Source organism: Triplophysa dalaica, chromosome 12 (genome assembly GCF_015846415.1).
Source record: "Triplophysa dalaica isolate WHDGS20190420 chromosome 12, ASM1584641v1, whole genome shotgun sequence".
In the NCBI taxonomy this organism is placed as follows: domain Eukaryota; kingdom Metazoa; phylum Chordata; class Actinopteri; order Cypriniformes; family Nemacheilidae; genus Triplophysa; species Triplophysa dalaica.
Genome location: NC_079553.1, coordinates 602,716 through 630,639, shown reverse-complemented (window position 1 = coordinate 630,639; position 27,924 = coordinate 602,716). Strand labels below are relative to the sequence as shown.

The 27,924-nt window shown below is 39.3% G+C and overlaps 2 protein-coding genes across 2 annotated transcripts; both read right to left on the bottom strand.

The window, feature by feature from the left end:
- Positions 1-1,038: 1,038 nt before the first annotated feature.
- yrdc (yrdC N(6)-threonylcarbamoyltransferase domain containing) lies at positions 1,039-6,787 on the bottom strand. The gene is made up of 6 exons (XM_056762171.1): positions 6,577-6,787; positions 5,366-5,561; positions 2,076-2,190; positions 1,882-2,001; positions 1,664-1,794; positions 1,039-1,498 (listed from the first exon to the last, which is right to left on the bottom strand). The coding sequence occupies exons 1-6, from the start codon at positions 6,728-6,730 to the stop codon at positions 1,429-1,431; spliced, it is 786 nt and encodes a 261-aa protein (XP_056618149.1). The 5' UTR covers positions 6,731-6,787; the 3' UTR covers positions 1,039-1,428.
- Positions 6,788-8,754: 1,967 nt separating this feature from the next.
- Positions 8,755-25,703, bottom strand: mtf1 (metal-regulatory transcription factor 1). Its single transcript, XM_056762170.1, is given in 13 exon segments — positions 8,755-11,061; positions 11,141-11,198; positions 11,970-12,364; positions 12,367-12,429; positions 12,952-13,048; positions 13,125-13,199; positions 13,283-13,416; positions 15,679-15,752; positions 15,836-15,967; positions 16,065-16,303; positions 21,361-21,859; positions 25,109-25,153; positions 25,592-25,703. Coding segments are annotated over 12 exon segments (2,139 nt in total). The 5' UTR covers positions 25,132-25,153; positions 25,592-25,703; the 3' UTR covers positions 8,755-10,711.
- Positions 25,704-27,924: the final 2,221 nt, after the last annotated feature.

The following is a 27,924-nucleotide window of genomic DNA, read 5'->3' as shown; positions in this document are numbered from 1 at the left end:
ATTTTTTGGAATGAACTGTTTATGTTTCAGTGAATGTATGCGTGCAGGTTGTGTGTTTATCTTCTAACCGTGTGCTGTGTTGTACCGAGTGTAGTCTACATTACATTTAACCATTTTCATTTAATCTAATGTGTTTCCCATTACTGTTTAAACTGATAAACGTAGTATATTGATCAGCTGCCATTGTCATACATATCATTGTTTTTTTGTTACATTATAACACATTTAAAACTTAACAAATAAGTTGCATAGATTCTTTAGGTAAAGACATGCATGGACAAGATTTATGGATTTATTTGTCTCTATTATCACTGAGTTACACATGGAGACACTTCTTCTCTTAATTGTAACATCAGGACAATAATTCCACAAGACTTCACAATTGTGATCCTGTAGGTTCACAGCGTCTGGATCACAATTGCATGCAGATTGGGACGGCAAGGATTTATGCCACACATGATTTTTATGCCAAACAAGATTCTTATATTTTCATCTTTGCATTGATCAATAAATTAAGACTTTACTTTATTGATTTGTTTTAATATCTTTATTTGTAATTGTACGGAGTAAGAGCACAGGCTTAGTTGTTTGGCTTTAAGTTAAAAACATTAAAAACATATCATGTTAATTCCATGGTTTGTATTGTTAGTGGTTTGATCGTTTGTATGGTTTTGTATTGCCACCTCTTATAAATTCAGTGTATGTCTTGTCTAGTATTAGTTAGGTCAAGTGTGCTGGTTTTTGGTCCTCTGTCAGTTGAGAGGCCCTGGCACAATTATACTCTATACATTATGTTATACTTTGCCCTGTTTGTGGCTATGGACTATTTTGTTGTGATTTGCTAATGTTCATGTCAGATCCATCACAGAGATCCATCACACCACTGACCCGTTTGCCATCATTCTAGATCACAAAACAATTGTCACTTTCCACAGTTACCATCCCAGAACAAATAATATCTTCACAGTAAAGTTGACTATATCATGAGATGAGACTTAGAAGTGGTTTAGAAAACCTGCTATGAAATAATATTGAATATTTCTGTTTAGTAAAAGTAGTTTTATTATGTTAAATAAGAAATAACCCACTTTGGGTCAATGTAACTCTGTACTGCAAGAAGTTACTCTTTACATCAGACTCCAGTTTAGATTCATTTTTTATACAAACTTGCAGCTCTGCCAGAGAGTGTCCGATCATCAGCATAACACAATACATTTGAAATGAATAAACAACCCAGAAGTAATAAAGCAGGCTGTGAATCTACTGTAGTACAGTATCCTGTTAAAGTCTTTCATTTCTCCCAAATTACACCAGTCCATGAGATCTCTCTTCTGCATTCTCCCAGTGCTGACACACGTTTCACCGCAGGAGAGAGAGAGACAAACATCTGAAGATCATCCGTGAACCATCTGCTGGTCTCCAACCAACTCAATGACTGACAGAGTCCTCCAGCAATCCGTACTTGTCCTCAAGTATCTTCAGCGTAGCAGAGAGAGCACTGCAAGAGACATGTGTGAGAACAACAACAGCAGCTGTAACAAATGACATCACTCAAATTCCACAAAGTGAATCCTCTGTAACACACCACAACGAAACCATGAGAGATAGATTACATACAACATTCACAAAGAGTCAGAGCATTTTTATTGGCTGTGTTCCTCACCAGCCAGGTCTGATGATACGGTATCTGCCGCACACAGACAGATCAACTACAGTAGAACCCAAACGACTTCTGTCTGCGATTGGGCCGCCGTCCACCACCACGGCCAGACTGGACCACAGGTCCTCAAACTCCTTCAGAGAGAAAAATCAAGTTTCAACAGCGTGCACTCCAGGAAACACTGGGCTGATCATGTTTGAATGATGTTGGCGTGTACGTACATGCACAGAGAGCGTGCTGGTGTGTGAGCTGACGTTAGCGCTGGTAAGAGCGAGCGGTTCAGCGCACATCTGACAGAGTCGTCTCATGAACGGATGATCTGGGATACGAACTCCTATGAGCTACAGGACCAAATCACCATGAAACACAAACGCATCCATGAAACATCACATGTGACAAAGAGTGACACGCTCACCTTGGTGAAAGGATTGAGATCACTGTTGAGAGCGGCGGATCTCTCCAGAACCAGTGTGACAGGCCCGGGCAGCAGATCTCTCAACAGATCCTCCTTCACAGACACCTTACAGAAACTGAAATCACCAGTCAGACGCTTCACACATACTCAAACACATGAACGTACTCGACACACAACAATATGAAAGCAGCTTATCTCAGTCGAAAATGTCATCATACATATTGACCATCTAGAAACTGAGACAACAGGGTTCTGGTTTCATTTTCCACTCTGTCTAACCCAAATATGAGCATGGACAGACAACAAAATCTGAAGCCGGATTCACAAAATATAAGAACTTTCTTAAGATCAAATATAGTGATCGAATGATATTGTTTTTTTAAAACAGATTATTTGATTATTTGCATGTTTTTGTACGATATGCAGAACAGATATTTATTTACTGTTAATACTTCTGTTTTTGACAGACTGATAACAACACATCTGATCAAACTATTTTATTTAGAACAATCCCTCCCTCCTTGTATACAAAGCAAAACATTTGCATCTATACACCAATAAATAGATGGTCTGAAAGAGTGAAAATAAAGTGCACTGTTACTAAAGTGTCTTTGTTCAAAAATAAATTATTCTAACCAATTAAAAAAATTAAAAGAGGGGTCTGAAACTAGTGGTCGACTGTTTACCGAACCGGCCGATTATCGGCGTCGATATTAAGGATTTAGCCGATAATCAATATCGATCATTTTCAAAGCCGATTTGCTGATAAAGTCATTTAATTTTGAAATGCGCTATTTGGCTCTGATGCAGACAAGGATTTAGTGAGAGCAGTCGGAACACGTCACTCTAGTGTTGCCTAGAGTAATGCCCGCCCACTGCCCCTCTGATTTGTTGGGACTAAGTCACGAGTCCGGCCAATCAACACGGGAGGCTGCGGAACAGAAAGTGTTTTTCACTCTCACACCGAAAGCGCTGCTTCGGGTTCATGCTCTCTGAGGTAAAGCAACATCAGACGTTGAAATAAATCTCAATCCACTGCACTGAAGATGCAAAACACTTCAATTTAATTAGTGCCTGAATTTCGCAGCAGCTTTGTGGGTTTCCTGCAGGTTCCGCAGGATTTACGCATTATTATCATGTAGATATAATTCACATCCACATGCGTTTCTTGTAATTGATCGAGCTGGCGTTTTGCACGTCATTTTAAGTTACGCCATTTCAAAAATACAAGACATTTAAATCATAAAGAATGAATCGTCGGTCTTCTGTCAGAGCGCTCTCATGCACACGCGCACACACAGACTCCGCATCTCAAGCTGCTCGCGACAGATGTTAGATCGAGTTATTTTTTGCAACTTATTTATACACATAAATGTTCAGAGACACACATGGGTGTGATTAAATGCCTGTCTTATATACGTTATAGCTTCATGAGAACATTTGCAGTCTTTTCAACAACATACACAATAAAGCTATGAAGGCACTTAAATTATTTACACTTATTATATAAATTCAAATTGTGCTAGATAATCCAATGATGAGCAAAATGATTAGTAATCGGTAATAATCGGTATCGGCCCTGAAAAATGCATATCGGTCGACCTCTATCTGAAACACAAACACTGCACCAAACTCATTAATAGTGACCGAGGACTCGCACACACACAGGAAGGAAAGAGAGAAGACACAGAAACGCTGTTTGTCTTCTAGGCAATCTATTAAAATAATATATAAAACAATACTCACTTGCTCGTGTGGTCCCTGTGTATGTATATCAATACAATATGCGTAATGTGTGTAACAAGGTCATCGCATTCTTACGTAGCCTGTAGGTGTAATATATATATTATCATGTGATGTGTTAAACGGCATTTACGTTCGCATGTAATCTAGTAGTCTATGTTACCAAGCATTTAAAAATATACTTATGATAATATAAAATTGTAAGAACGGTCTTAAGAAGTTTATTCGGTAAAAAAGTAAAATCCCTTACCCTTTTTGTAAATAAGGATTTAAGAGAAAACATGTCAGTTAAGAATAATTTTCTTAAGAATGTTTTGTGAATCCGGCCCCTGAAGACATTCACTGTTTCATGAAGTGAAGTGAAAGTGAAAGTGAAAGTAACTAATTTGTCAGTTATGGTGACCCATATCCGAGATATACCTCTGCTTTTAACCCATCCAGAGAGTAGTGAACACACGCACAGCAAGTGGTGAACACACATACACCCAGAGCAGTGGGCAGCTATCGCTGCAGCGCCCGGGGAGCAAGTAGGGGTTAGGTGCCTTGCTCAAGGACCCTCAATCGTTACCCGCCTGACCTGAGGATCGAACCGGCAACCTTCTGGTCACGAGTCCAACCCTCTAACCATTAGGCCACGACTGCCCCCTATGTGATATTTAATATGATAAATATCATGTGATATTTAATGCTTTCATGAATAATAAGATCCTCAGGCAGAATTAGTTTCTTGTGTTTTCCGTCTCTATTGTTTTGTGCTATAATAGATTTTCTCTATAGGTGCTTTGGAATAATGCTGAGATATAAAACAGCTGAGCTGGACTGAGTTAGTTTTGGAGAGAACAAAGTTAACCTTTTCACCTTTTTCCTTCTAGTCTGCTTGTGTCATCTCATTGGACACACTGTGTGCTTTGTTTTTCAACACAATGACATTAGATGTTAGGGATGTAAGGATTCAGCGTGAGCCGGTTGAAAATCGATTATAATGTGTGATGATACATATCGGTTAAGGTGTGAATTGAATCGCAGTAAAAAAAATTGAACAGCAGGGGCTGCTGTGTTGACTTCAAACATAAACGTGGACATGCTGATGTTTCTTAAATGCAAAAAAAAAACAAGAAAAGCACGGACAGTATTAGTTTGTTTAAAGAAACTTTTCCTATTATTAACTTGTTTTAAAATTTAAGTTCAGTTATGCAATTTGAAACAAAACATAATTTTAGCATACAAAGAAACGGGAAGCATTTAACAAAATAATGCAAGGGAAGTTGTTCATTTCTAATTTGTTTTGACTCATTTTGTCAAAATAAATCTTAAGTAAATCTTGAATAAATCACATGGTGAGATCAGAATCGTGGATCGCATCACGAGATGAGTGAATCGTTACATCCCTATTAGACGTTGAAGCTGTCTGAGCGCTTTATTGGGTGCACTGCTGAAAGACTGCTGGCCATGTCCTCATCGTGCTATTGCACTTTCTTGTAAGTGTGCTCATTATATAAGGCCTAAAGAAGTCTTTTTAGGATCTGATGTATGAAATGTTAACAAACCTGTAAATGTCCTGTATCTCACCCACACAGATGGCCAAAGGTTTGTCTCCATTCCTGCCTTTGATGTCATAAACTCTCCGGACGGCGTCTGAGTTCTGTGCCACACAGGCCAGACCGTAGATAGTGTCCGTGGGCACCGCCACAACCTGCCCCACTTTCAGAGCCATCGCTGTACACTGCAACACTTCTGTCACATCTGTGTTCACATGAAATAAAACAACAAGACACACACACACGTCTGGTTTACTATCTTCGTGAGGAATATTCATTGGCGTGCTGTTTTTTATACTGTACTAACTGTATATTACGTTAAAAATAAAAAAATCCAAGCTCTCGAGAATAAAGTCGAAATGTTACGAGAATAAACTTCTCGTAAAACATATTTTGTTTACGTGAATGTTGCATTTTAAACGTCATCTGAACCAGTGAGTTAGTTCTCAGTTCTACGGAAGGACATGCAAACACCAGCAGTCATTTTTAAAACCTCTTTAGTTCACATTTGTACATTTTTATAAATCCTTAAGGATTGTGGCTTTTATAAACTTGATGCAACCAGATGTTTGTACATTAGGTAATCAAGCATTGTTTTAATATTTCAATGTTTGCTTCAGTTTATTATATGAATCCATATGCCACAACACGTTGGGACCCCGGCTGAAGTACTTTAACCAAATCCTCCACATCCATTGTCTCTAGAAATTCTGTGATTTATAATATTATGAGTTTATTATAGAAAACATTTTGCATTTTTTTTTTTTTCGTTCTGTACAATTTCTAAGCTTTCTTGCCCATGGGGACCTCAATTTTAGTCCCCACAGTGACACGAGTCCCCATGAGTGATATAAAAACATGTCCACACACACCTCAGTCCATGGGCATAATGGTTTCTGTACTGCACACACTGTATATTTTACCCCCTAAGGATCGTAGAAAACTTTTAGCATTTTTAGATTTTCAAAAAACATCGTTCTGTATGATTTATAAGCTTTTTGACTCAATGTTGGTCCCCGCAGTGACACGAGTCCACGTGTGTATTATTCAGGTGTACAGAACAAGGCGTCACTACAGTCCGATAGAAACATCCGATCTGTACACTAGAACGATCATTACAGTTTGGCTTATAGGACTTATCAGAACCTAAAGTAGGACTCGAGATAATATAAGATAAGATATAAGATGACATTTATAATGCACGAGTAACATTTCATTACCATGTGTGTGTGTATTCAGGTCGTCTGACAGTCGCAGGACTCTCGTCTTCAGCTCTTTACACATGTCCACACTTTTATTCAAGGGATTACGACAAGATAAAGAGTTTCTGTGTAAGCGTGTGATAGTCGTACAAATAAATCTAAAGAAACTCATAAAGTGCTAAGAGTAACGCCGCACACACAACATGCTTTCATTCAGTCGGACACTTGCAGCAACACTTCATAATAGAAGTCCTGTTACGGAAGTGATCAAATAAAAGCCTTTAGTTCAGAAATATGACAGCCGTTACCATTTTCTTGTAAACTATTTTAACATGAATATGTTGAGAAGTGCGAATGAAATTGGTAAAAGGAAACTGAAATTGAGGGCAGAAGTGACGTTGTTGGTAATTATGTTCCCATAATGTACGTTAGTTTCATGAATCTGTTTTTTACATTTTTTAATAGTTAAATAAGAGATTTGAGAAGAGAGTCTACCTCAAATAAAAATAAGTGAGAGTAGGGAGTGAGCAACAAAAACTTTTGATCATGGTTAAAAAAAAGAAAGAAATGTAAGATTTTTCGTAGACATTTATGCGGCGCTGCGCAGACTGATAAAAGTTAGTAGCGAGCGTTAGTAGCGCGAGAGCGACTCGAGGGCATTCGGAGCAGTCTAATCACGCGATACTTGATGTCAACCGTCAATGCGTTAATGCGCTTAATTAACACCCATTCATAATTAATTTTCGGTTAAATCTGTTAAATCTGACGCCACGAATCAAAATATATTGAAGGTCAAATACTGCTTCATATACTGCTTCCGGGTACAAACGCTCAGTAAGACGCTATAGGCAAACAATAACATAATTGCTAATATAAGCTCATCGCGAGCAGTAAAACCGCGATCGTCACCTGTATCTTCATTAAGAAATCTCTCATGACCAGTGAGTGACTTATTCTTCATAATTTATGAGAATATTGATGTCTAAAATTCCTTAAGCCTGGAGACTGTAGATTGAGTTAATAAATGATCCGATAAGTTACGCGATGTGAGTAAACAGAACTCATGAACAGCTGTTTGAAATGTAACGTTACACCCGCTTCAAAACAATAGATGCTTGGACCCGGAAACAGTATTCCTTACGTCACCACTTAACAACCGAATAATTAACACTGATATATAATTAATACAATTAGGACCTAAAGATAATTGATACAATTACCGCCCTAACTAATGAATATAATTAAGGACGATATTATAAAAAGTTTCTGGATTTTTTCAATGCACAACCCACAAACATGGAGTTAAATTCCGGTAAGACTGTATCAGGAACTGTTTCAGGAGGAAAACACATTTTATATATTCAATGTTTTCACCCTGTCGTTTCTACAGATGCAAACAGCCGTATGAAAGACCTTCCCTCAGATGAGGTACATGTGATGTCATTGAATTGGTTCTATTTCAGTCATGATTTGATTCTATTGGTGTTTCATTGGTGAAGCAGTGTTCCTGCAGCCCGTCTGTGAGTCAACTGGACGACAGGATTGCTGACAGACAGCAGCAGATTGAACTCTCCACTATGATCCTCGATGACCTTCTGCAGATTCAGAGAATTATTCAAGTAAGTTTGTAAAATTTAATCCATGACACATCTAGTGTCAGAAACACTGCTCATTCATATCTGCGTTTTCACAGGAAAGAGGACTTGAAAACGTGACATTTCAAGGACCGGATAACTAAACGCTTTCTCTTTTATCATAATGGTGTTCGCTGGTATGTGTTAATAAAGTCTTGATGTGTTTGATTCAAGCAACACGTGTAGTAATGCAAGAAAACAGACAGGATTTCATTGGTATTGTATTGCTTTTTGATTCAAAAAGTTATTACTCTGCCATAATACTTTATACAAAACAAGCATATGAGGGGGAAAATCCACATAACACATTCTCTTTAAAAATACAGATCTTTACATGTACAGTTTCCTCACACTTTGGGTAACAAAAGCAGTTCTTGTCTCCCCTTTAACCTTAAACTCATTTACTTCAAATGTTTGGCGTCTTCTGAAGCATGAATAAATATCATCATGAGAAGGAATGCATGTCTACAATCTGCAACCCGTCAGTAAAATGCCTTCAGATGACACGAGACGGGCGAAACCGCAAGGGTTTACGGCACAGAGAGGATCATGGGATGAGGCGAAAATAAAAACTGAGTGTTATACAATAAATCCAAAAGTGTTAATGGGTGCCGTGAAGTACAACCTACAGAAGCAGAAGTTGAACAGGGATGAAAATAAAGAACATTGCAATGCCCAGATTCACATCGTAAAATGATACGAAGCAACAAAACCGTGTGTGCAACATTATGATGGCAACAAAAACAGGCTTGTAGACACTCATCTTTTTTTTCTAGTGATGACTTGCATATGGTTAAAAAGGAGCATTGACAAGTGAGAACATGTGAGGAGGGAGGTCCAGCGTTTAGTGCTTCGTTCTCTTGTCTGTATTCAATGTTCCATGATGTTGCATAGTTACATATTTTCCTTAAAGTGAATTTTGGGTAAATCTTCAATCATTTCCTTGTAAAGTTTCATCATTAACGATCCATTATAGAGGAAGTGTTCATTTGTTCAGGTACACACACAGCACCCGCATATGAACACTCGCAGTGGACTATATTCAATTCTGCTGTCATTGTAAAGCCAAACGTTTTGATGCACGATGACCTACTGACATTACGTACCGTAAATAAAAAAAGGATTCGTTTTTGGCACGGCACATAAGGCCAAATGTCCGACAAGGAGAGACGTCAGGTTTCATGACATGTGGAAAGTCACATATTATTGTTGACATGAAAGAACCCAGGTAATACCGGGTAAGGCAAGTTTTGTCTAACGTGAACAGTCTGTCTGTGTTTCTATGTGGGAAATGACATACATGTGAAGAAGCAGAAGTGCATGAGATGCACGGGCGTCAATCTCTGATTTCTCATCTTTCTGTACAAAAATACAAATTCAAATACAATCTAAAGGCTTAAGACATGTCACAATTCAAAGCCATTATTTACACGATGTCCCGCTCTTTAAAACCTCTGTACAGCAGTGGCAGGTGACTGAGGTGACGCGTCATTCAACGGTTCGGCTGAAGCGTGGCTGGGTAATGCACGTCAAGCAGGAACCAATGAACGCAGCTGACACACAACATGATAATAAAGCACTGCTCTGTATCCCTGAGCGACTTGCATCCACACTCACGCCGGTTTAAAACCAAAGAAAAAAAGTGCAGGAATATACCGATTTGTAACAACCAATGAGAAACCACGAGCTCAGAGGAAGATGTCAGTGATTGGCTGTGGAGTGTGACGGGACCATCAAGCACGCTGATCCTCTGTGGTGCCCCAATTCTCCAGGACCAGAATGCAAAAACTGCCCATCATCCTCAAAATCTAAATCTAAATTCAGTACATCATTTCAAAACCAGGGGGCAGGAAGAGGGTAAACGTGCTTGAAAAATCCCAAACATCACGTCACAATTCCAAATCCAAGTCTGGCTTTAGGAGTAAAATATAAACCATTTGGGCATGTTCTTTTCTGGCTTCACTTAAAGAATATAAACTGGAGTCAGGAGAGAAAATAAGTGTTCGACATTTAGTGACGGGGGAGCAACATTTATCTAACGATTACGTCTTTCAATAAATTAACATATAAAAAATTAAATACTAAGTTATAGGCAGCCAAACAAACCTCAGAATTACATTTAAAAGGCAAGTGGGTCAACGAACTTCAAAAACCTTCACCACAAGTCAATGACTGCAGCCTTCCTAATAAATTACACGTCATAAAACAGATGAATGTGCGGCGATGAAGTCTCAGATAGACACATGTGCAGAACATTCTCACATCAATCTCACGGGTTTCAAGTTATAAACTCAAGTAGGGTTTGTTTTGGATGATCAATCATCTCCTGTGCACATCTGCAATCCTTCAAAAACCTTTGAACACCTCCACACCGCACAAGGGCTCGTCGAACTCTCCTGAGGCTCAATGCTGCCAGTGTAGAAGCCTCTTTTCATCTGACTGCCCTCGCTTTAAAAGTGCACCAGAACACACACACACATACACGGATGACCGAGCTACCCATCCGTACACAGCGGGTTCTAGCTCGGAGTACTCTGGGTGGCGCTGTTGGAGAGCTCGTCGGCCACCATCAGCAGCACCTCAATGTTTTGGGTTGTTACCGGACTGAGCAGGTCTGACACATCTATGCCGTCGGTGGGGGGGTTGGCTGTCGCCGGCGCGGAGGCTTCGATGGGCTCCTTCGTTAACGGGCAGCACAAGGGAGGAGTCTGAGGGAGGGTTGGTGGTGGTGGTGGAGGAGGAGGTGGAGGAGGAGGTGATGCGCTCCTGTCTTTAGCCAAGTCTCTGCAGGCACAATGACACTGACACGACTCCTCCTGCTTTATGATGATAACCGGTAGACTCAGACCGATCTGCTGCACCGCGCTCCCTGAGACGACGAACAAAAACAGACATTTTCACATCACATATGACTGTGATTGTAGAACACCAGTTAGAGGTGGTCTTACCAGGATGTCCACCGACCGGTATGGCTGTCGTAAAAAAGACCTTCTCCACTTTTGAGCCCTGAAATAGAAAGCCAACACACTTCACTCAGTATCGGAACCAATCCATACAACAGATCACAGAAATGTATCAGCATAATGTGTTAAATGAGCCCAACCCGGGAAAAATATACATTTAGCATTAAAGCAACACTTTTAGTTTTTCAACCTTAAAATAACGCCTCCAAGATGATTTCAGTGATGGACTTTAAAGGTACAGTTTGTTAAACCGCCGCTAGAGGGCGCATGATCAAATAATCAACAATGCCGTAGCTTGATGACGCTGTGAAGAAGCTTGGGATGATGGGATCTGTTGTATTCAACTCCACCAATGATGGCCATCAATCATACGGCTACGAGTAATCATGTTATCGGATGATGATAAGTTTTATAAATGTTGCGAATAGTTGTGGTCCATAAATAAGTGACTGCTCGAAATTGGCTTGCTAGACACTTTTCCGCATTTGTCCACAACATTGTTGTCATGTGGTTTCTACGTCAGTAAAGGTGGTCACAAAGGGTAACGCCGATATGACGCCATTGACAGGCGACTGCACAGAAACATTTGAGATATTCTAAGTACTCAGCTGAACAAAATATATAACACTAGCCTAGTGGTTTTAGGATATTTTACTGCAAAGTTGTAACAAACTGCACCTTTAAGAAGTTTGGTGTATACGGGCTCAGTGCTCTTACAAACTACAAACGTTTCTGCTTTGAAGCTTCTCAGATTTCCTGTAGCGTCACTCGCACTAAAGCTGGAGCTGTAATTGTATAACACACATGAGCTGACCTGTTGATCAGGATTTTGCTGTGTGCCTCGGGCAGTGCTGAGGATCCACTGCAGGTTGTGATCGGACATGACGATGTTTTGCTGCAGGCCGAGAGTGGGCGAGAGGGTTATGGTGGGAGGGGCAGGAGGCAAAGGTGCCGCCTCCGTCGTCGCCACCGGTACAGCCGGCTTCTGAGCCGTGTAGTGCTGGCCCACTGAAGGTATCAATGGGGTGGGCACTTCTGGTGAGTGTGATGAAGTGGGTTGGGCAGAGGGGAAAGGCGTGGTCAATAATGGTCCGCTGGCAGCAGTGGGAGGGGCCGGCACAGAGGGGCATGTCGTGGGCGGAGCTTGAGCCTCTAAAAGAGGAGCTGGGATGGAACAGGATGAGGTTGATGAAGTAGACTGAGGAAGTGTGTGCAGGCGTCCGAGACGGCTGACTGAGGGGATGACTCGAGACCAAAAGACTCCACGAGGTTATCTGCAGGAACAGAGGCTCAAAATCATGATTTTTTGGATAACCATGAAAACTTCCCAATAGATAATAATTTATAGTATTTTCTAACATTACAAAGCATTTCATACTTTTTACTCCACTACATTCCATAAATACATTTTGATGTCTTAACATTTTTTAATCCTCGATTACTTTAATATCACAATTTTCTTTTAATGGAATGTTTTAAAAAAAAAAATGTGTAAAAAAAGACTATGTTTAATGTACTTAGGTACTGTATAAAAGGGAAAAACGTTTAAAAGGTGTTTATGAAATACTAGAACATGATACCTTGGTAAATATGAGCAAATAAAACTTTAAAAATATTTATCAAAATGACAAAATTCCAAGTCTCAATTGACCCGAGTAAAAATACTACTATCTATCTCTCTTTATTGCATAAAACGGCAAAGCAGAGTGGCATAAAAGCGCTCACTGAACTACTAAAGCAGGTTCATCCATCGCCATCGTCCTGAATAATAATCCTGGTGGAGTTAAAGTACTCACCGCTGGTTTTAGGGTCATCTTGGCTGTTTTCAGGACTCTGGAACATCAGCTCAAAGATCCTTATTGGAGTGACGCTGTTCAGATCCAAACCCTGCGACTGAAACATGAAGCGTTTGCCGAGATGAGCTGGAGACACTTAAGCTGAGGTCTTCATAAAGAAAAGAGACACTTACGCTGTGGGTGTCCTGGAGTTCAGAGTCTGTGGAGATGAGGCTCAGATCACTGAGGCACAGCGAATGACTGGCGTCCTGTAATGTGAAATAAGAGCAACAGCATCACTCGAGGCCTGCCGTCCAGCCAATGACAAGCGTTAGCTCGTGGAGGCGCCTACCTCAGAGAGCGGATGAGAGCCGCTCACTGTGAATCCTGGACCTTTATCATGACCACGAATGTGACTCTTCAGGCTGTACGGAGAGCTGAACGTCTTCTCACAGCCATCGCTCGTACAGAGAAATGGCTTCTCTCCTGGAACACACAGAGACAGATGAGCTGGTATTAGAGCAAATGTTTTCTTTCCTTCAAAACAACCCTGACTGGTGTGATATCAACAGAGACATTGAGCTTATGTGAAATAAACAAACCGTGTGCTTCTCTCCTAGTTTTGATCAACTTTGAAAATCAAACTAACAAGATGCTTAAAGTTTACTGACGACCCCTGTATTCAAACACAGAATACTGTCTGTATTTATGTTATATTCAAGAATTATTTTCCATGGTTTTTTTTATATCTACTGGAGAAGATTAGTAGTGTTTCTATATTCCTTTCTCAGTTAAGACTTCAGACATGTGTGCAACCTCATCAAAAAAGTATACGGTCCTCCTACAGGTAAAAATGACTATTACCTTACATGACGTTTTTAAACAAATATTTGATATACAACATTTGTTTCTATATTTGTATTTATATTCCATTAGTGTAAATGGCCGCTGGAGCGCTCCTGTCCTGCACAGTTGAGTAAAGCAGCGCTGTACAGTGCTGAGAGTAATGAGTCAGTGTAGTGAATTAGACAGAGCTGCGTGTTTGTGTGAAGTGAGTTTCTCATTGTGCTTGTTGTGTGTGACATTTATCACTGGCGCACCCATATTTGACTGGTTTTAGTCTATTTTGTGAGTTTTTCAGCTGTACTAGCTTTCCTGTAGCTCTGTGGTAAGAGCATTGTATTAACAGCACAAGGTTGTGGGTTCAATCCCAGGGGATTGCACATACCTATGTATAAATATATAGGATATTGTAATGTAAGTCGCTTTGGAAAATAGCGTCTGCCAAATGCATATAACAAGATGCAGACGTTGTTTTAATATGTTATCTGGCTGTTCTGCATGTCTGTTCTGTGATTTACACAATTTAACATACTTCACACGTGACAAGGGTGACCACCCGTCCCGATTTGCGTTGTACCACACAACATTTTCACCCCTTGTCCCCCATGTTGCCTATTGAGAAAATGTCATCAGTCTGTCGGTAATTTTTTTCACATTAAGAAACACGTTCTTAACCCGAAAAATGAGACGTTTATTTGTGCCATTGTTTATTTAAATATTTAACAGTGCTGTATCAAACTGCCCGTCACAACTATTTTGTAAAGCCAGAGTAAGTTGTACAGTAAGTTTCAAATTCATTATTTGACAACAATACGTTTTAAAAGAGAAATTATTTTTCGTTATTTACATTTACGCATTTGGCAGACGCTTTTATCCAAAGCGACTTACATTAAAGTGACCTTTACATTTATACATAGGTATGTGCAAACACCTGGGATCGAACCCACAACCTTGCGTTGTTAACACAATGCTCTTACCACTGAGCTACAGTAATTATTAGTTTATTCTTTGTTCCTTTACTTTTCTCCTTTTGAGAAGATCTTCAAAGTGAACCTCATGATAGCTCTACATCTGATCTGTGCTCAAAATTTAAAGAGACAGTGAACCATATATTGAAATCGACAATCTTTTTTTTAATGTTATATAACATATCATCCATGCCTCAATTATGTTGTAGTTGGAATGGACTAAATAAAATAAAAAATGATAAGCTATAAAATGTTTTTAAAATATTGTCATTCTGTTATTTTATCACAATTTTACGCATTTTCAGTCCCACACACCTGTCCCACATTTGGTTTGTTGAGTGGTGGTCACCCTACGTGTGACGCTCGAGGATTTGTCTGCGTCTGCACTGTATGATGATATGATCACATGAACTTCATCTCCAGACTTGCTCTGAGAGTTTATTTCACCAGAATTTCAAAGCTATCGTCAAATCCACACTAAAACGCAAGCCTTCTCCCGACAACCCGTCAAAATAAAAGTCCTGTTAACCTGAACACTCAGATGAAAATATTACTTTTGTATTATTTCTAGAGAAATATGTAGTGCTAAATTGATCAACTGTAGTATACTATAGTAAGGTTGATAGTATCTAGGAATTGTACCGCTGTTTATTATAGTAAATAACACTACAGTATACTAGAGTCATTTAAGTGGACAAATATACGGTTCTATATAATTAGAACTAAAAATGATATGGCCCTAATTTATCCATCTGTATGTAACACTAATGTCATTCATGTGATGAACTGCACTCGTATATTTTTTAATGATGACAACAGACGTTTGATGTCCTGTGCTCCAAAACTTTAAACCCTGCAATGAATTATCTCAGATGTTGGGTTTTCTTTAACAAACAGCTGCTCAGTGTAGACTCATGGCTCTCTCTCTCTCTCTTACCGGTGTGTGTCCGCACATGAGTCTTCAGGTGATGACTAGCAGCGAAAGCTTTACCACAGCCATCATGGTCACATCTAGAAACACATGACACGCGTGAATAAACTGTCGGGTTTAAGGCCCGTGGAGTGCATGTCAGAAGTGTGTGAGGAAAGCTCACCGGAAGGGCTTTTCTCCCGTGTGCGTGCGGATGTGTTTCCTCAGGTCACTGAGCGTGGTGAAGTATTTGGTGCATCCCTCTGATTCACAGTTAAACGTCTTGCCAGTGTGGAGCCTCTGGTGTGCTTTCAGTCTGATGACACAATAACCCAAAACCTCGTGTGAGGTATCACAGAATAAACCCGGGCTGACAGAAGAACGAGAGGCGTCGGCTGAGGTGTGCTGCTCACCTGTACAGTGTGTTGAAGGCTTTCTCGCAGCCCTGAACGTCACACTCGAAGGGTTTCTCTTTCGTGTGGACACGGACGTGGATCTTCAGGCTGTATGAGGTGAGAAAGGCTTTGCCGCAGCCCTGCTGGTTGCACACAAAGGTGTATTCACCGCGGTGCGTCTTCTGATGCGTGCGCAGGTTTCCTGCTGTGCTGTAGGTGCGCGTGCAGCCCTCGAACATGCACTGATAACGCTTCACCTGACACACAAACAAACAACTGTTACACACACACACTACGGCCTGACAAATAACCTTTATGTCATGACACAGATGACACCAGAATATTGCACATACTTGCCACATGAGAAAAACTGGACATGAATGTGAATTGATATATGTGATATATGTGTTTGATAGATGTCATGAGCTTATTTTTCCTGAATGCAGATCTTCAGCGAGTGTTAAGGTAAGAATGATGTTCAAATATCATGAACAGGCAATTTGGTTGAATCATGTACATCTCAATTAATTAGAATATTGTGGAAAAGGTCAATATTTTTTCTCACTCATTTCAGAAAGTAAAACCAATATATTATATAGATTCATTACACATGGAGTGAAATATTTCAATCCTTTACTTCTTGAAATTTTGATGATTATGATTTACAGACAACGAAAACCCAAAATTTAGAGTCTCAGGCAATTAGAATATTACATAGAATCAATCAAAAATGGATATTTGAAACAGAAATGTCAGGCTTCTGAAAGGGTTTTCACGATATTTTAATGAATTGAGATGCACCTCATGTTATAAAAAGACATATTAATATTTCATTTGTCAAAAAAACTGTCTGCTGATTTGCTACTGCTGAAGATGAGTGTTTTATGCGGTTGCTCGGGTGTTCTGGTTGCCATTACATCAGTATAAAGAGGTTTGTTGTGTAGCGTGTTGAAATGAGCATTATGACTCTGAATGAATACTGAAGAGTCTGTCTGCTGACATACACACACGTGCATATGATCCGCTCGTGTTATCGTGTCTCTGGACGGACGGCCCACTCCCACTGTAACCAAAATACTCAAAACACCACTTCCTAAAGAATTCATGTTTAGCTTCTAAACAACAACTGAAAGCCTCTGGAGGTCTCAACGACATGAGAATGAGTAAACAATGACAAAATTCCCCCACAACTGACCTGCCATATTTTGACGAACACAGAGGTCCTGTGATATATTAGTCCAATGCGAATCAGCATCTCTGTGATTTGGCGGGCTCATATCATTTTTCAAGGTTTATCCACCGTTTGCGAATAATGGAGGCTGCTCTGAAGTGTTTTGACATTCATTTGGTTGCTGGGTCATTTCCATACATTGGCAAAACTTTGGTTTGACCGTCAGTCTCCCGTTTATTTATTTATCATGGAAACGTTGTAACATTGTCAGCATTTGAGACCCATGGTTGCGAAGATCACTGCGAGAGCGGGTCTTAAATGCTGACAGGTACGGTCATATATCATTAAACACAATGCAACTATAGGCTATAAAAACTACACAGAAGCCTTGCCATCACATCCAAGAAAGTCAGTAAATTTGAGTAAAATCACAAGCTTCACTTATCTCGTGCGAATGTGCCACATGATCACAGACAATCTGCAATTATTACAAATGACCAGAGGTCCCCAGTAATACTAATCCCGTGCCAATAGGGCTTTTGACTAAATAATGCAACAAAAGCAGCCAGTAAGTAAGCAGGTTTCCATCACTCTGGTTTTATTTGCATTTTGAACCGTCGCATCAGAAACGAGTGATGGAAACGCCAATTTTTGAATTAAAAACCCTCAATTTGCAAAAATGTTTTAACGCTTGCTTGAGGTGGTTTTTCATTTCAGCGAAAAAGGGTTAATGCAAATAATGGGTTTCCTTATATTCTAAGTAGTCATTTTGCTGGATGTTCTGCCAACTAGGAGGGCACGTTCCGGCAAGCTCTCGTGGTGTTCACGTGGTAAAGTGACGACACGTGCATTCCTTCTATAGACGGCATAACCTAACTAACCAGACTATATTGGTCTGATTACACAGTATCTGAACGGTTGTTATGGTCATTCTTAAATACCAGACCAAAGTCCTCAAGTATTTCTGTAATTGCCTCATAGAACTGTTGCGACCGTGTTCCCCAAAGAGCAGGCATCCACAAAAACACTGCATTTATTGTGTTTTGTAATCGTCTGTGTGCGCAAGTATTATTCTATATGAAAATCATTATATTCAGTGGCTTCTCTTTCTCTTCTTACTAGGGATGGGTATCGTTAAGGTTTTAACGGTACTACTACTTTTATCGGTACCACTTATCGGTCCGGTACTTTAACGGTACTCTTATCGGTACTTTTTGTTGCGTTTTTTTTATGAAAGACGAAACTAAAGCTGGAGTTTTTTTTCACTATTTAAAACATTCGTATTCTTTACATTCGTTGACCTAACATATCTTAATGCAGGTAAAAGATGACTGATACCCGCCTATTATTCATAGAGAATTTAGATAAAATGCATGTGGTCCTAAATTTGTTTATGTTTTTTGTTGTTTTTGTTTAATAATAATAATAAAGAAATGTTTTCCAATTATGTGTTGTGGCTGGAGATCTTCTCTTTTGTGATGATGTGTGTAGTGCAGCACATATTTCCTTCATTTGTGTGTTTGTGCATTTAATACTTATGATAAATAGGGACATAATATGTATGAACACACAAACACACACACATGCTGCTCAGTGTGAAGGGGTTTTGGATTTCTCTTTTGTTTGGACCAGATGCTGGAGTGGCTTGGTTCACTGTAACTGCAGCTTTACATTCACATAAATTACAATGTAGTTAACTCTGTTTGGGCTTGAAAGTTATATAGGTTTGGAACCTCTTGCAATTTACACAAACACAAAAAAGTTTATGTATTTCATCGCTACAAATTAATTTTTTAGGTAAGCTCTGCTTTATAATTTCTTAAGCATAATTTATTATTATTCATCCATTTTAAATTCAGTACTGTGAAAGAGGTTTTTATGTTTAAGATTTATTTAGGCTACTGCAGAAAAAAACACTCTAAAGATTTATATGTAGGCTATTTTTTATGTGATGTGTGTTTATACAATTATTACATAATAATTTAAAGAAACCTTATGCAATGTTTAAATTTCGTCTGTTTTATTTAGAAAGACTGCTGGGCTAGCATACGCACCTGAGGACGTGGATGACGAACTATTAGCTAGCAGGCAGTCGAAAACTTTGCATCTCTCTGTCTGCACATAATGCACTTTAGAGAGATGTTTAGCCAGATTACTTGTGTTACCACTCTTACAAGCAAAAGTCTTGTTGCACTTATTGCAACGAGCATTATCTGTGTCTACTCGCTTGAAATATAGCCAGACTTAAGAACGTTTGTTTCTCTCCGCCATCGTCACTATTATATGCGCGAGCTTTCGTGTTGTGTGCGCGCGAGCTCCGTGTAGTGTGGAACAGACGTACATTTTGCGTGCGGTGCGAGATTGCGAATAACGAAAATGCAGGTAAATGTCTTAAATATTATCTCAAATTAGAAATGGCTGGTCAGTTAAAATGCTATGTAACGTTTATTTAGCAATAATAAATAGGAAATGTTTTTCTTAATTTCACAAGTACCGATAGCAGGACCGTTAACGTCAGAGCTTATCGATACTTCGGTCTTTCACAATTTAGCCCCGAGACCGATAAAGTACCGAGTTCCGGTACCCATCCCTACTTCTTACTGATATTTAGTGGCACTTATTAGGAAGTGACAGTTGACTGGTTGGATGAAAACGGTGCTTATTCACAAATCTTTTATGCAATGTTCCAAATTTGAACATACCATAAATTCGCAACTTTGTATGGAAACTAAGGCTGCACGATATATTGTTTTAGCATCGATATCGCGATATACGCATGCGCAATAGTCACATCGCACGAGGTGCGATGCAGGGAAAGTTTTTTTTCTATATTTGCCTGATATAAAGTAATGAATTCTGATTTATGGGTGCTTTTTTTTACAAAGCACATGTTGTTGCTTCACGTTTTTGACACGCAGCCTCTGCATGAAATGCACGACTTGGTCGCAAAAAGAAGCGCATCGTCAATTATTTGGAAATATTTTGGCAACAGAAAGGATGATGTTGACCAAAAACAGGTACTTTGTCGGGAGTGCCGTGCAGTAGTTGCCACAACACGCATAAACACAACTAATTTGTTTGATCATTTAAGTCGGCACCACAGAGCTCTGTATGACGAGTGCAAAGCTTATTTTGTCACTCATGTTAATTCCCTAATGTGATAATTATGTGTCCTCTTTAGTGTAGCGCTCTGTTTTAACCTGGAATACATGCATATATCATCCACCATAACTAGATTGCTTCTAGACGCCAGACTGCACTTCTTCATTCACAAATGAACCCTTATTTTCGGGTAAGAAGCAACATTTATTATTAAATAGCAATAAATAAAAAAGTCATTTTCAGGGTTTCACATCGTTTACTTTCCATGAACATGCCCACAAAATCACCCCAATTATTATTGAATCAATTATTTATTTTTGGAGAAATTCAAGACATCTGCTGAACAGTTCTGTATTTCTACACATCGCAATATATATCGCAGGAAAAAAAATATCGCAATGTACGTTTTTTTCAATATCGTGCAGCCCTAATGGAAACCCAGCTAGTGATACTTCAGTACTTAAATACTCTAAAGAGACGACATACCTACGATCAAACATTTCACATTTATTGGTCGAATATAAAATAAATTGTCAGTCAAGACAAAGAGAATGCTCAGATCCAGAGCTCAGCTGTGAAATCACATCAAACATTCAGAGAAACTTTATTTATGCTCATTTTTACAGCCCTGAACGGGCCTCAGATGTATTCATTCAAATAGCAATTCTACTAGACCTCTATTGCGCTGCCTATCTGTTTCTCTGGGCTGCCTTTTTGCACAGACGCAAGTACGTCAAGTGTGTTCATGGCCTAAGAACACTTTTCATTTACGCATCACCACAGTAATCTTGTGTATTTGACTAACACACCTGAGCTTTGAAACCTCTTTCAACAAGTAAGTCATGTTTTCATCTGACAAAGCCATGAATTTGAGATAAACCTGGAGGATGTTTTCAAAGCTCTAATGCTTGAAAAGTCTTCACCCTTAAAATATCAATCTGCTTATAAAAGGTATTTCAGTTTAGCTAAACGACGAGTCAGTGAGGTGTGTGTTTTTCCTTCTTTCCTAAAATACAGCAGGAAAAGGAATATGATGCCCACCTCTCTCAGCTTGGTCTCCGGGCACTGGGAGTGTAGCGTCAGCGTGGCCCCCTCGATGTTTCGGGGCATAGGGGTGGAGCCGGGGTTGATAATGAACTGGATCTGGTCCTGTGAGATGGTGTGATGAATGTAGCCCTGTGACATGCCGTCCGGGTCAGCCATGTAAGCCAGGGACCCCTCGTCCCCCTCACCCTCTCCGTCCTGCAGAAAACCCATCTCGTCCTCCTCGCCGTCCTCATCCAGACGGATGGGGTCCTGCTCAATGAGCACGGTGGTGCGATCATACACCCTACCGGTGGAGGACGAGGGGCCAGATATTATGCCGTCATCTTTGTCGAAATGAGCGATCTTATCCTCGTCTTCCTCCTCTCCGCTCAGTCTGTCCTCTTCCTCGTCTTCAAAGAGCATGACTGCCTCTGTGAGAGGGTCATGCTCTTCCATGATCCTGACGGACGACCTTGGTCCTGGGGTTGTGTCCACACGCTTGCTATTCTTTCGGCTGTAACATAGAGTTGGTCAAAAAGACAAAACAACATTTGTTACAAATAATAAATCATTTTAAAGGAGTAGTTCACTTTCAAAATAAATGTTCATAATCATTGTTTATGTGTTTGTTTCTTTAGTGGAAAAGAAATGAAGGTTTTTCATGAAAACATTTTCTCCATATAGTGGACATCAATGGACTCCAAACACTTGAAGGTGTAAATGACATTTGAGTGCAGCTTCAATGGACTTTAAACCACACCAGACCATGAATATCATCTAGAAAAACCTTCGGTCATTTTCTAAAGAAAATTAAAATGTATATGCTTTATAAACACAAATGCTTGACTTGTTTTGTTCCGTAATTACGTATTACATGAAGTCATGAACGTGCATCGCAGAACAGAGCAAGGCCAGCATTTGTGTTTATAAAGCAAAAACATTTGAATTATTTTCGTAAATGAGCGATTCATGGTCTGGTTTAAAGTCCTTTGAAGCTGCACTGAAACTGTCATGTTCACCTTCAGCCATTTGGAGTCCATTGAAGTCACTATATGGAGAAGAATCCTGGAATGTTTCCATCAAAATTTCGTTTTTTTAAAAGATCAATACAATATCGATTCTCAAAAATCGAAAAAATCTTTCATATATACGCAAGCACTGAACATTCATTAACGTGAGTTTTACAGCTTATAACTATCCACTAGATGTTACTTTTCTTTTTACAACGGGTGGATGTGCTGAATGTAACATCACCTTCACATAAAAGGCAGCGGTTCACATGATTACAGATGATTACTCTCTTTACAGATCATTCTGTGAAATGTTGTTTCTTATACTGTATCTTACATTTAAAATAACCACTTCTGTTTCAATATACCCAAGTGTGTTACAAGTTTAATATACAGGTTTGTGGCTCTTCATTTCATTTTTTAATTCACCATTGTAATGTGATATTTACTGATCTTTTTTAGAAATATCTACAGGATTTGTATTAAATCTATACCCAGATAGCAAGCAACCATTGAATCAATTTAAAAAAATTGATGATTTGTAAATATTAATTGCATTGAATCAATATCAGTTTTGCACCCGCAATTAATGGTGATATTTTTTTGAAATGTCATCAAATCACCATTATTGTGATCAGTTTTTAATTTAGCTCCAGACTCTTGTATTTTAATGTTGATTTCTTTAACTGGTCATGTTTAAAAGTCAACTTTTCAAAACATCTCTTTCTCTATCAATGTATAAGTGTTCTTATTAAAGCACTACTGTAAACATTGAAAGTGGTAAAAGAGTTGCCTGATCACAATAATGGTGATTTGTTGAAATTTAAAAAAAAAGTCTGCATTAATTGCATTGATTCAATACAATTAACATTGACAAATCAACCATTTTTTAATTGATTCAATGGTTGCTTGCTATCGGGGTAACCATGACTCGAATCCAGAGCTTGTGAATCGGAATCGAATCGATACCCAGCACTATAAATGATGATGAAAAGTAATGTTTTAAGTGAACTACACCTTTAACAGCTTCTCTGACGTCACGTGATGAGAAACTAGGACAATGCAGGAAAACTATTTATGTCCAGTTTTACACTAACTATACCAAGAAAAGTCACAATAAACATAAGCTGACACAACACCCTCCTGCTGTCTAAGAGCACGTGACCAGTCAGATTAAATCTATAGGTCTTTACACATACAGTCCGACATTTTCTTCTGCGTTTTTTGGTATTTGGCTCTCGTTTGGACGGTGACTCTGAATGTGTTAAAAAGCCTCTCAAAATCGAACCCAGTCCGAATTTTTATGACGGACGAAACCACCGGAGGGAGTGTGTAGATGTGATGGACACAATGTGAGCTCGTGTTTATTACCGCCGGAGGGAGTGTGTAGATGTGATGGACACAATGTGAGCTCGTGTTTATTACCACCGGAGGGAGTGTGTAGATGTGATGGACACAATGTGAGCTCGTGTTTATTACCACCGGAGGGAGTGTGTAGATGTGATGGACACAATGTGAGCTCGTGTTTATTACCGCCGGAGGGAGTGTGTAGATGTGATGGACACAATGTGAGCTCGTGTTTATTACCACCGGAGGGAGTGTGTAGATGTGATGGACACAATGTGAGCTCGTGTTTATTACCGCCGGAGGGAGTGTGTAGATGTGATGGACACAATGTGAGCTCGTGTTTATTACCGCCGGAGGGAGTGTGTAGATGTGATGGACACAATGTGAGCTCGTGTTTATTACCGCCGGAGGGAGTGTGTAGATGTGATGGACACAATGTGAGCTCGTGTTTATTACCACCGGAGGGAGTGTGTAGATGTGATGGACACAATGTGAGCTCGTGTTTATTACCACCGGAGGGAGTGTGTAGATGTGATGGACACAATGTGAGCTCGTGTTTATTACCACCGGAGGGAGTGTGTAGATGTGATGGACACAATGTGAGCTCGTGTTTATTACCACCGGAGGGAGTGTGTAGATGTGATGGACACAATGTGAGCTCGTGTTTATTACCGCCGGAGGGAGTGTGTAGATGTGATGGACACAATGTGAGCTCGTGTTTATTACCGCCGGAGGGAGTGTGTAGATGTGATGGACACAATGTGAGCTCGTGTTTATTACCGCCGGAGGGAGTGTGTAGATGTGATGGACACAATGTGAGCTCGTGTTTATTACCACCGGAGGGAGTGTGTAGATGTGATGGACACAATGTGAGCTCGTGTTTATTACCGCCGGAGGGAGTGTGTAGATGTGATGGACACAATGTGAGCTCGTGTTTATTACCGCCGGAGGGAGTGTGTAGATGTGATGGACTCAATGTTCAGTGTGTTTATGAGTGAAAGTGATCAGCGTGTGATGATCAGAACGATGTCTACATATGCGTCTCAATACATTAACATACATGTTACTACAGCCTTCCGCACACTTAAAGGAATTCATCATGTAAACGATAAACCCCAGAAACACTCATATACATTTACATTTAGCAGACGCTTTTATCCAAAGCGACTTACACACGCGTTCAAACGTGTGTTTGTCATGATTTTGGACACTTTCTAGAAGTTTCCACGTTCACTTTGACTTTACTCACAGTTATCAAGCAAAAACATCATTTTTTATTGATCTAACGCACTCGAATAACAACACGCTGTAGATGTGAAATCTCATGACAAAGTGACATTTACGAAATGAATGAGATGAAAACACGCAGTGAGTCCTGTCAGACATGCTAACTGATGTTAGCTCACCTGTGTAGCGAAGCTCCTGTCATCGGTTCATGTGCTTGTGTCTGTCTGTAAAACATCAATCACATCCACAACACAAATGGGCTTTAACGATTCAACAACACACGTTTGACATTTCAACGCTGAATGGGTTATTTTTGTCATGAGTAGATCGACAGGCTAACAGGCTACATGGATTCAATGGCAGCGTTAGCAACATTAGCACATGATTGACATTAGTTTATAAGCCACTTCAAACACTGTCGCTGCACGATACGATCTTATTTGTTCTCGAACAATCGTTGAACTTGAATATACTGTGAGTGGCATGAATGTGAGAAGTTAAAACTGTGAAATGTTCTGTAGGGTGGATGTGTGCTAACAGATTAACCCGTTAGCATCAACATAGGAATACAATAAAGACAGGCAGTTTACACACATCGACGACTCCGATACGCGCTTACACCATTAAATGGACAAGATGAAAATCATTTCATGTTTATTTACCGGTGTTATAAAGATGACAGGGTCCTTTGTAATGGTGAGTCTTCATCGCTGCCCAGCGGCGCCATCATGGACGACAGCACTGACTCCAGATCAGTGTTCTGCGCGCTACACTGATGGAAGTTAAGGTTCATCCTACAGAAGTCGTGCAAATTCAGGTTTATTTGTGGTTACAAAATGTTGCAAACAGTACATTTACAAAAAATCTTTTTCATCAATTTCTTAGTTTTAGAAATCGCGCTTCATAAAATGACATTCGTACTCGTTTTCTATTAAAAATATCTAAAAGTTCTTACTTCAAACCGAATCAAATCTCTTCTGTGAATACTTGACAGAAAAATGAGAAGAAAAACATTTTTTAGTTGAAAGTAGTAATTTGGTATTAGCACCCATTGTATTATTGCTGCTATATGACATATGGCTTTATTGCTCTTAACGCTCTGTAAGTCTTTGTATAAAAGCGTCTGCTCAATGACTTAATGTAAATGTTTTGTAAGATATTGGTTAGAATGTTAGCCATGTTCAGTTCTGTGACATCATCCTCCACCATAGTAGGATTTTTAAAAATATATTTTGTTTGTTCTGTTGAACACAAAGTTAGATATTTTGAAGACTTTAGGAAAACAGGGGCACCCTTGACTACCATTGAATGTTTCCTACTATGGGAGTCAATGATGTCACAGAATAGAAATTGACAAACATTCTTCCAAATATCTTTCTTTCATTTACACAGGTATGAAATGACAGAAGGGTGAGCTAATGATGACAGAATTTTCATTTAAAAATCAATAAACATTATCTAGACAAGACAAATGATGTAAGATGGGTAGTCTTGTTTAAAAAAGAAAATATAAGAATTTGTAAAATTTAGGTTTAAAACAATCAAAAAAGTCTGCCAATGTGGTGAGAATAATACACGTGAATTTAGTTTCACATTTTTTATTATTGTTTTGAACATAAATTTCCCCAATTCTCATAATTTATTTCGTAAAACAGGACTAAATTTCATTCTTAGGTCACTTTTCTGGTCAAGAAAATGCATCGTTATTTCAGAATGTTAAGATGTTTTTACTATAAAACAATAAAAAAATGTTTAGTAAGAAAGTCACTAACAAATATCAACAGAACTTTTGCATGTATGTATGCATGTAACTACATTTTTAGAACCTGTATCAACCATTAAGCTGTTTTAGAACAGGTTTGGGAGGACATCAACTGAGCACCAGTGGAGAGAGCAACTGTTTTCAAGTTCATTGGTGTGAATATCACAGAGGAGCTCACATGGACCACTCACACCTACGCCGTAATGAAGAAGGCTCACCAACATCTCTTCTTCCTGAGACGGCTGAGGAAGTTTGTTCTGAATCTCCACATCCTCACTCGCCTCTACACCGGCACAATAGAGAGGATCCTAACTGGCTGCATCTCTGCCTGGTGCAGAAACAGCACCGCTCTCAACCCGAAAGCCCCGCAGAGAGTGGTACACCGTCAGAGGAGAGCTTCCCTCCCTCAAGGAAATGTACACCAGAGAGTGGATGAAGAAAGTGAGGAGGATTACTAGAGACACTAGCCACCCGAGTCACGGTGTGTTCTTCCTCCTTCCATCAGGAGAGAGAAACTGAGCATCAGAACCCTCACCAGCAGACTACATGACAGCTTCTTTACCCAAACACACTTCAACCCTTCAGACCCACAATCTACTCATCAAGCACTGCACTTTACCCCCTAGCACACACAACCAATAACAACTCAAACACAGTCAGAACAATACGTACCATAACCAGTGTTGGGTAAGTTACTCTGAAAAAGTAATGAATTACTAGTTACTAATGACATATGCAACTTTGTAATGAGATTTAACTGTGCGAATTACTCTCTTCAAAAAGTATTAAGACAATTCCAGCATCATGGACGTGACATTTTGTGTAGTGGACATGACATAAAAATGCTCAGAGAAGGAATTTGTTACAAATTTATTGAACCATCTGTTTATATTTTACTAAACCCTTGTTGAAAGAGTCTAAACATTTAAAAAATGTCAGTCTATGAACAAAATTACTATTAAAAAAATGGAAATAAACATGCGTTATGAATGTGACAAAAAAAGGATGCGGTTTTTGACAGATGATAAACTTAGAATTTCTGTAAAATAAAATGCACAATCCTGAAGCAATAATACCCCATGAGTGGAGAAGTGATGCCTCTTTATAGATTATAAATAGTTACGTCATATTCATTTTCATATGTCCATTTATGAGGAATCTCATTCTCTGGTTTAGCTACATTATATTGCATAAATACATAAAAGACGAATAGGCGTTATGCTTACCAATTAA